General features: G+C 39.3%; 1 protein-coding gene across 3 annotated transcripts in view; it reads right to left on the minus strand.

Annotated features, from left to right (window-relative positions):
- Positions 1-11,121, minus strand: part of RAI14 (retinoic acid induced 14) — a 75,332-nt gene that overhangs the window by 24,209 nt on the left and 40,002 nt on the right. For all 3 annotated transcript variants that reach the window (XM_026865847.1, XM_026865846.1, XM_026865845.1), the window contains exon 2: positions 9,413-9,543. In XM_026865847.1, the coding sequence (XP_026721648.1) occupies positions 9,413-9,543 (131 nt within the window). The remainder of the gene's footprint in view (positions 1-9,412; positions 9,544-11,121) is intronic.

Raw genomic sequence — 11,121 nt, forward strand, 5'->3', positions numbered from 1 at the left:
TCTGTGCATGAAGGAAGTGCCTACTGCCACTCAGGACACAGCCCAGTGTGGTCTACTCTCCCGTGTAGCATGATGACCAGTAATTAGAGAAGAACACAGTTTACTTTTGCTGTGAATGGTTTGAGATCTTATCAGCATAACTATGATGAAGGAAGCCTTTTAAACAAAACAAATTTTTGACACATCCTGAACCTAATTCATAGAAAAATTATCACCCTCAGATTTAAAGACTAGGAAAATCCCAGAACGGTCCTGAAACTGGAGGTGTTTTTTGCCTTCCTCTGCCAACATAGAAGGGCTCTCAGCAAAGTACTAACTCTGTGTCCCAACAAGGAAATGCTTCTGTGAGCAGTGTCTGCTTGGTTCTGTTTTCTCCCTGCACCAGCACATGTAGGTAGGTACCTGTGTGGCTGCTGAGCTGATACAGGGAACAAAACCAGTTGAAAACCAAAGCTGCCTTCCACTGTTTCATCACACAGTCACAGCTGTATGCATCCTATCACTGCAAAGGAAGGAATGGGACATAGAATTTCACATTAAACCTTAAAACTAAGATTAAACCGTGAATGTTTCCCTGTCAAAGCCACATAATACTTTTTCCTGGAAGCATTATCAAAAGAATCACTCATTTGAGAAGATATGAGTCTTAGGAACAGCCAGTCATTTAATTATGGAGGAACCATCAGATGTTTGGCAAATCAGACTGCCTTCAGGGAAAATCAGACATCTACTGGTATCACTATCAATACTCACTAGTTCTTCAGATCTTTTAAAACAAACAAACAAAGAAACAAATAAAAGAGAAAATGTAACAAATGTGGCTTTTTATTAAATGTTGTCAGTCCATGTCATGATCCTGTCACATGCATAAGAGTGCAAAAATCAGCTTAGGAAAATGTTACAGGAAATACGTTCTGTTTTCAAGACAGAATTGGTGCCATTATGAACTGAGAAAATTAAGTATTCTGAGTTTTAAGACATTCAATCAATAAATTGCTACTAACATATTCTGGAGTGCAGGCAGGTAAGATTTTAAGAAGTTGACATAGGCAGGTAGGTATGGATTTACTAGGAGCTGTGGGAGATTCTTCCCCTCTCTCTCCCCCTTAGCACCAGTCACTGTGAAGTGAAGCAATGCACACAGCCTGTGTTCTCCTATCTTCTATTTAAACATCAGATGGCATCTGCCCTCCCCCAATACATACAAAACCCTCTGGCAGAAACCTTACATGCCACTTTTGCATTAGTATATATTCTGGAATAGCTTTCAAAAAAAACCCCCAAACCAAACACAGTTTTCATATAAAGTTTCCAGCTTTGCCTCATAGCATAAAAAGTCTTGTTTCAATCATACACACCTCGAGGTATAGGACATTAATAAAACGCAAGCCTGCTGAACGGCTGTTTTCTTAATAGGAAAGAAGCAATTGCATCATGCAACACAGGAGCTGGCAAGTTACAGACTCCTGATTTTAGCCTTCAAACTCAGCAAAAATATCCACCCAGCTGCTCTTCAGAGAGATTTCTGGGATCCCCAGAAGCTTTCTATTTTTCATTCTCAGGTTGTGTTCCAGCAGTTCCATTTTCATACACAGTTTTCTTTGGCAAACACTGTTACTACATTAACACAAACTCCCACTTCAAGTCTGAAACTTATAGACTTTTCTTCTATGTACCATTAATTGTAAACATAAGTACTCACAATTTAGATTTATCATATGAAGTTTCCTGCAGAGTGCCCATTTTTAAAGTCCCTCAATAACTAACGTCAGCAAATTGCAACACAGACTCTGCCAAGAGTGAGCTTCAGGGCACTCCTAGGTGTTGACAGAAAGTCTGAAGTCTTGAAATACTACTTTTATTTTTGGTGTAGTAGGGAAGGAAAACTGACAAAGTACGACAAACAACGAAGCCTCAAAAAGCTTAAAGAGCCTAGAAATGAGAACAGTGTTGCCTGTACCTCTAAATCCAAGTCCAGAGGAATGGAGGAAGGCAGAGCTGTAGGGAAGATTCCTTCTGAAAGTTTCTTTAAAAACACATCCCACATCTAAAGTCTTAAAGAGTGCACAGTCAGCTTCTCAATATATATGCCTTCTGGCAAAACATCTTTTTATCATAGGGTGAAATTCCTGAGGATGCCAGGGATGAGCATGGATGAACATAACTTCCTTCCTGAGTTAGGTAAAACCAGCTAGCCACCCGCTGTGCTTTCTTGCAAGGCCAGAATAGAGTTCAAAGTTAAAATTAAGCCCAACAATGAGAGCAGTGACTGGCATCTCCCTTGATCTTCATTCTCCAATACAATCCATTTGGCATTGCTGACTATGGGCCAGCAAATGCTAATAAACACCTTAGTACATGAAAAGTTATGAAATTAGAGCAAGAAAATCCAAATCCCTTAGCATAACAAGAGTCCAGGAAAAGGCTGGAAAGTCTGAGAACAACTGAGTAGAAGTTAATATACGGAAAATATTTCAAGGCTTAAGAACTGCATATGGTGCTTCAAGAACTAAAGACCATGGATATCCTTATGCAACATGAGGGACACTGACAAAGGATAGCTCAGGGTTATGAGCTGTGTTTGAAGTTTCTGTGCTTTTTACAATACTTGAACCTCTTTAGATTTAAAGCAACAGAACTATTTGGATTTTTTTTTTTTAAATTGAACTGTATAAAGTGAACTTCTCTTATTTCACAGAGGAATTGCAAACCAAGTGCAATAATATGCACCTATAGTAATTAATCTACCAGTAACACATTCTTCAGAGATCACTGGTTAAGATGAGCTCTTAACATCTGTTTTTGTAAACTCTTCCAATGATTATGGCAATATATTTTTACTTTACATTTCAGAATAACTATACTACTAAAGCTTTTAAGATTCCACATTTCTGTAGAGGAGTAGGGACTAGAACACAGACGTGCAGGAAAAAGCAATTTCAGAGTTTTCCTACATTTTCCAATTAGTACTTCCCTAACACCGAATGCACCTGTAAAGCAGGTTAGCAGAAAATGCAGAGTGATATATAAGCCTGATAAGTAAGCAGCCAGCAGCAGAGTCTATTGCCTTAGACCTCACTTTGAAGCTAAAAAACTGAAATAAATCCAACATTAGCACACTGCTCTGTTTCAGCCGGCTGTTTCCTTTCCCTTCCTAGATTAGAGTACATTTTTAAACCAGTAGCAGCCAGCTGGTGTAATTAAAATCTACATATACAGTTCATTTGGTTGCATAAGTCTTCGAAAAACATATAAAACAACTGCAGCCCATTATGTAGGTACAAATCTGAAAAACAACTACAGCCTTAGCCCTGTACCCTGCAGCCTTAGAGACCCTGGTTCTGGCCCAACCCATGAGGGACACGCTTCGCTTGTGCTCTCCTGCCAGCTCAGATTAGAGGAGGGGAAGGAACAACCACAGCGCTCCACACACAAGCAAGGCCCTGGGTTCTGCCTCTATGTGAGCCAAGCTGCAGCTGTTTCAAGCCAGGCATACAAAAACTCCCAACCATCTAGGCTATGCTCTGATGCAAGCAACCGACAAACTTCTTGAAACCTGGCCAGATCTGGTAAAAACTGGGTATCTGGCAACTCTGCAAACAGATCTGCTTAACAGGGAATTCCAGCAGCTGTCTGATGATGCATTACAGGTTTGGCTGATCCTACCCATGAGCAGGAGTGGAACAGGGGGCTCATGTGCTAGCTGAACATGTGCATGGGGGACCTTCAGAAGATAACTTGCTTTCTTCTGAGATTACAGTCTTGTTAACAGATAATGCAATGCAATAATTTATTAAGAATAGTCATCCTATAAGCATGTGTGAAAAAGCAAATACAAAACAGAAGATGCAAACTGGCTTCTAGAAGAAAATACAGACTGTTGAACTCGAGCTATCATCTGCAGGAAGTCCTGTGCATGTAAGATGCAAAACCTGTTGGGATGTTTCCCAGTCCTCAAAGAACTCTGTATGAAATAGTGAATTTGTTCTTTTAATAAGTGGAATTTGCTTGTTTTGCAATATAACAAATCACTAAAGCAAGTTAAAAGGTTCCTTTTTTCAGAAGTGATGTTTAGGGTCTTCATAATTGAAATAAAACTGAAGAGCATTAATTTCTGTCTGTTCAGAAGATGGCCTCTTCACTTTTTTTAACATGAAGGTATAAAAATACTAAAAGGCCTTATAGAAAAATTGCTTCAAAAAAGTATATTGATTGAACCTGAATGTTATTGATTTAAAGTCCTGTCAGAAGTATAGCTAAGAACAAAAATTGGATCATGACGTCTCCAAGTCTAAGTGAGGGGTCACGTACTCAAAATCATCAGAAATGATCTACAGTTTCAATCAAGAGCCAGGAACAAATGGCTACATGATTGTCAATACAGTAATGTTTCTTATGAAATGTGGATTTTTTCATGTATTGCCAAATTATAAAACCAGAGTACTGCTCCTCATTATGGAGATAAGAGCATTTCCTCTCACTATACATTAACAAATGGCTGATTCCGAATATAACAGTTAATAAGCCCAATTTAGCATCCTGGCAGAGGACAGCTTCACCCAGTCAAGCCCAGATGTTTCATTAACATTTCTAAGTGTTAGTATAAAGTAGAAAGCAATTTTTCAGGAGACTTAATATCAACATCTTAATTGAATTATATTCATAACAATGCTGCAGGGGAGAGGGAGAACAAAAAGGAACAATCAGGATTTGAACCTGAAAATAACTTCAGTAAAGTTTTGAAGAGAAAAAAGCTTTTACACCCAAATCTCCCATGAAAATAAACTTTACAAGAAATTTTGGAGTAAGAACCAGATTTCAGCCATCTGTTGGCTAGAGATAAAACACAGGTAGAGATCAGATCACTGTGGTCTTCCTTATTTTGTCCATGCCCTGAAAACGAGACATTATTGTGACCATCTGGAACATCATATATTAAATATTGTTATAAAAGTAAACTAAAAAATATTCTCTGTCAGGGATTGTATCAAGTCACTGGAACATCCACAAACTCCATTACTGGAGAGGTGACAATCCTCAGGCCCTAGACCTTTCTTGCAGCTCCCACCCTGGTACAATTTTCAAAGGACAGTATGCTGGTATGCTTTTCTACTTACGTGTTTAAGCAACTTTAAGAGATGACACAGCCTGTACAAAAGAAACAGCTTCTAGAACATGGTGTTAGACTGAAGACCCCTAACACATGCACAAGAAAACAATATAGAGACTGACTGAATTTCAAAGGTCTCCTAGAGTATTTTTTATAGCAATTTATAAACAAGAGAGGATAATAACAATTATTCTATCATTTCATAGGCATTGGGCTCACCTGACCTCCAATTTTGAACATCAGCTTTCTAAACCATTTTCTATGTTGGGTTTTTTTTTCCTCAACTAGAACAGTGTAATAAATTTAGCCAGTCTGTATTTCTCCCAATAGCTTCCTTTAAGATAAGTATTATTACATAAAAGGACTCTCTCAAGAGTAATTAAAATCCGATTTATTTTTTGAACAGTGATGTCCTTCATGCTACTCGCTCCACTTTCTTATATAATAAGATCCAGAACAAAGAAAAATTAATACTATGTACATGATAAATATAAAGGATTTGCGGTTGGAATATGCTCCAAAATTTATTTTTGGTTCAGCTTCCAAGGCATTAACATTCAAATGAAAATATATCATTTCTACTTACTGCTATTGACAAGATCTTTGTGAAAGAGTCTTTTAAGAGTGAATCTGTGGAAGTTTCTAAAGCTTTTTTGTATCATTGTCAGACTCATTTTATTAAACAACAGCTGATTCAATTGCAGTTGAAAAAATTTACAGAGACCTATTGTTTCATTTAATAGCCATAAGCATTTAATTCTAGTTCAGTACGCTGCAGAAACATGCAAACATGGCAGTGATGGACTGGCACACAGACAAAATAACTTTAGGACAAGGAAGTCCTGCAATTTATACATTATGAATACTTTCCAAAATTCTCCCCTCACCCGCCCTGCACCCCGCTTAAGTAATAGCAGCAGCTTCTTTAAATAACAGCCCATCTGAACCCTTGCTCTGTGGAAAGTGCAGTCTGTGAATGAATCCTATCCCCTCCTGAAAAGGCTTTCTTTAAAAACCATTTTTTGTTAGTTTAAGTGGGATTTAAATGATCAAATTCCAAACTGGAAATCACCGTTTTGTTGTTTAAGGAAGCCAGACAAAAAAACCCTATCTGGCAGAATAAGACTACAATGGCAGAGTCAGATTTCCAGAAAGATTCTATTACAAGTGTGCTTGGCAATAGTATGTGCTGTGTTAAGTGGGAGCAACAATGGGGCTATGTCAGCTTACGCCAAAGGTGGATTTGCTCCATAGCCTTAAAACTGATTTTTTTTGTTTACAGAAAGGACTGAGTCAGAGGCAAGGTGATGGTGTGGAAAGTCAGGCAAGTCTTAAAAAACTCATTTCGTTACTCTGAAGATATTTTTAAATACTTTTTTAAAGAGGTACCGCTGGAGAGTTAAATCTCCTGGTGAAAGTCTGTAAATATTACCTCTAAGAAATCTACTGGTACCTAAACCTTGTTAATTTAAGCATCTCTATTTTACTGCATGTGGGCAAGCCACAAAGAAAAGGACCTATAGGATAGAGGTAAAGAAGAAGACACAGATGAAAAGTAGGTGGTTATGTCCAAAACTGATCCAGAGCTGAAGCACATCATAGCAGGACTTGGTGGAATGATGCATACAGTACTCACTGCTCTGGTCTCTGTTCCTCTCAGTTCAAGCATTTTAAATTAAGAAGCCAGTTGATTATAAACCAAAAATTTAGAAGTACCTCTTTAAGCATGAAAAATTAAAGTCCTCTCCACCTTCTGTTTAAAATAATGCACTATACTGCTACACTTAAAGATACAGTATCAAGAATTTTGTTTGTAGGGTTATTTAAAAGAATGAAAAAGATCTTAAAAGAAACTTGTCTCAGCTCAAGGGAAGAGACAATGACAGACCTAACAAACCTGTACAGCAACATGCAATTGTTTCTCCTTTTTTGCTTTCAAGCACATTCCAAAGTCTTTAATCACATTATGCATGCTGTTATGTAATTGAATCCATCATGTTCTTCTAGTCAGTCACCTTCAGCCCAATTATGTAAACAAATGCATCAATATATACTCACAGTGATCAATAGACCACTCATCCAAAGAGCTTGCTTCCCACATGGCACTTTCTAAAATGTAACCAGTGAAATCTGAGCACAAATGGTGGCCAGTTGTCCCAAAAAGATCTCTTCAGATTGTGCTTCTCCTGCATGAGTCTCTCATGTTAACAGATGCAGTAGCTGACAATCTAGCACCGTGCTTCTGTGGGACACTTAACAGAACTCAGGACTGCTGGGCTGCAGCCATGTCTATGCCTCTAAGCAGAGCTTCTGAGACAGGGCAAAACAGTTACGTTAGGCACCCAGAATCACTGTGCAGGAATGGAGCCATGGCATCACACTGAAACACAGGAGAAAGAAGCCTACCTATACAGAAAAGATGACTGTACTTCATTTTGCACACACTAAAAGAAGACTCTCAAGTGGGAAAAAACACAAAGACACCACCCATTATTAATAAGCCACACTGGAGAACATTTCTGGGTCACGATACTCTTTGGTAGCTATGTCTTTCCAGATCAGTGTCACTGTTCCTACACCTGTCAGTCTCTATATTTCAAAACTGAGACAGAAATAACCTGAGCAGGTCTGCTAAGTTTTCCAAAGCACTGGAAACAGAATGAGAGTTGACACACTGTATTTCTGTATCACAGCACTACCATTTTCTTTGTTCTCTCTCAAGCTTTCTTTTAAACCACTACACAGAAATAAGTAAAAAAGTAAGTAACAATTAAATGAGCATATGGAACAAGCAGAAGCAGAGACCTTCATAGCATTAATTCACATTTGTTCCAAGCAATTAAAAGAAGTACTTGTATCTGCACTATTAGTAACAGCATCATTAATGTAAATATATGGTCATCAACTTGTTTGTAATTGCAAATAATGAGGAAAAAAGGGGAATTTTTTAGTGCATCCCTGTAAAGCTGAGAATCATTGCACCAGATCCCTACAGTTAAAACAATCCTGTTTCTTAGAGTTAAGAGACTTCTATGTACTCACTGACAATTTCAGACTTGATTGGTTTCCTAGAAAAATTCATTGTTATCACATTATACATGAAACTCGCAAACTAGGTGTTACACTGGATACAGTGCAGCTTAGGACTTGAGCTTACGTTGACTGTGAAAACATGAGATGCTGAACAGAGCTGTAATTCAGAAGATTCAATGGAAGTCATGCTTTGATTATGTTCGAAAGGAAAACATGTGAATGGAACTTTTTAAAAATTAAAAACATATTAAGGTGTGGAGAAAACCCACTTGAAGTAATTAGAGGACTTGGACTTCTGCAGTAAGAAGTTGCAGGTCATCATGAGTCATTGCCATCATTCAGTTTCCTTAGATGCAGAACAGAAATAGAGCAGATGTACGAAACATAAGAAGCAGAGCATGACTCAGTAAATGTAACCCAGAGGTAATTCATTAGAACTTATTATTTGATATAAACTGCTTAGTGCTGCTGCTCCCAAGACTGGAAACTGTCTTCCTCTCTCCCCATCTACCCAGAATTTTATGAATGCTTTGGTTCTGTCATAGGATGCCTATTTCACCTTTATGCATTTAATTACCTTTCCATGTCATAAGAAAGAAAGTTTAAGAAGAGTAATCTCTTGGCTGTAATTTTCTTAGTGGAATCTTTTATCTTCCACAATTCAGAATGTTCACAGGAGAACAAGAGAAAGAATAGAAGAAGAAAATGGAATATATGAAATACATTGAGACTGCAAAAGGAATCTCATTCACACAAAACTTTCAGTGCCAAACTTCAATCAAAACAAGGAACAGTTGCATGAACCATTAACATTAACATCTGCAAGATTTTAAAACTCAATCATAGTTTCACTTCTAACCCATTAGAAAGAAAATTTATCTTAATTTCTATGTCATTAAACTAATGTTCATGGAAAAAAATAGGCCCAAAGATTAATGCCTTTTGGAGTGTGCAATCTGGAGTGTGCCATGAAATTTCCAAGTCCCAAAATACCCTGTCCTAAAATGGCCCAAATCCACCCAGCAATCCAGCTTTGAGTTATCTCAAAGTTACCTTAGTGGGTTTGGGATTCTGAAATGGCATTTTAAATGTAGAGTTACAAATACAGATTACCAGAAGGGAGCTTTCCAGAATGTACTGTGCTTCAGATGAAAATGAAAACTTCATTTTTCAAGATCGTCTCTGGTTCTTAATTCATGTAACTAGCACATCCAAGGCTGTTTTTTCCCCCTCCCTTGGGCTTAAATCACAAGTTTAAGTTGGACTTACGCAGTTTTGCCCTCACTATCTTGTTTCGTGGCACTGGCTCCCTTTTTACCCAGCAATGAAGCCACTTTCTCAGGATCGCCATTCTCCACTGCCTGCAGCAGCCGATCATCATTCTTATTCCACTCATTGTTCTGGAATAAAATAAAAAGGGAGAAATATTATTAGTACCAGCACTGTGCCCAGGCTTTCCTGAATGCTCCTAAACACAAGTATCACCACTAAAAGCTGAAACAAAAGCCCAACCCAAAGAAATAGTACAGCAAAAGCTGCATTAAAGTAATCTGCAAGCTGTGCAGTACAGGTTCCCAAGGACTTAATGGCTCAAACCAGGGCCTAAGCAATCACTGGAGATGACCACTAACATGGAAATTCTGTAGAATAGTAATGCAGGAAAAAAATCCATTTGTTCTTACTGTATTTTAAAAAGTTCTCCTTCATTTGTCCAGTCCTGGTTTCTATTTTTGAGCTGCACTGGCCCCATCAGACCTTCATCACATACATCATGCGGATAAGGAATGATTCACACCCCACCCTAACAACACAGGCCAGCCAAAACTTTCCATATTTAAGGCTTTTCCCAGTTCACACTTTGTAGAGAGTAACAGTACATTGGTTTAGGCCTTGCCGGGACTGGAGATCATGTTGCTGTTGTCCCTCCCCCACCCTCAGACACAAGTAGGGCACAAACCCCGGGTTAAAATAAGAAGAAATTTAATACAACAGTGTGATAAACAATCAGAACAACAACAGTGGCAATGATGATAACAATAAACAGTACTAACAGTGAACAAGACAAAAGATATACAGGGAAATACTGCAATGGATACAGACAGCTCGCTTGTGATGCTCCCCGCCACCAAAGCCACAAAGGAAAAAGTTCCCACAATCCTGCCCCTGGACCTGATGTCAGCATGGTATAAATAACCCAGCTGGAGATCCCTTCCCCCTGCTGGGGATACTTAATCCTATCCTAGCTGAACCAGGATATAATCCACCCCTTTATACCACCTGTGTCATGTCCAGCTGCCATTTAGCAGTTAACAATAACAAAGTAATAATCTACACAGGCACAGCATAATTTATGGCATGTTCTCACCCAGAATCAAGTCCCCCTGTGGTACACATTGGACCTCTCCATTGTCCTGCATCACCCACCAGGTACGCCCAGGTCCTTGGGCAAAAGCAATCCAGTGGATGGGTTTGCCTTTACCTTTGCCTGGCACAAGACTAAACCAGACCATTTTTCCCAATACATTCCTCATGCGCACCACAGGGACTTTATCCCCATCTACAGCACGTGGAGGTTTCGGCTGAGCCCGGCCAGCTCGACTGGCAGATCCTCTTGTGTTGATGAGCCAGGTGGCCTTTGCTAGATGCATGTCCCAGTCTTTGAAGGTGCCACCTCCCAGTGCTTTCAACGTGGTTTTTAACAGTCCATTGTAGCGCTCGATCTTCCCAGAGGCTGGTGCGTGGTAGGGGATATGGTAGACCCACTCGATGCCTTGTTGTTTCAGTGCCACTCGATGCCACTCGATGAGGTTGTTTCGGAAGTGTGTCCTGTTGTCTGACTCAATTCTCTCTGGGGTGCCGTGTCGCCACAGGACTTGGGTCTCAAGGCCCAGGATGGTGTTCCGGGCAGTAGTGTGGGGCTCTGGGTGAGATTCCAGCCACCCAGTGGTTACTTCCACCATTGTGAGCACGTGGCGCTT

The sequence above is a fragment of the Athene cunicularia genome, assembly GCF_003259725.1.
Source record: "Athene cunicularia isolate RWA chromosome Z unlocalized genomic scaffold, athCun1 chrZ_part1, whole genome shotgun sequence".
Classification (NCBI taxonomy): Eukaryota; Metazoa; Chordata; class Aves; order Strigiformes; family Strigidae; genus Athene; species Athene cunicularia.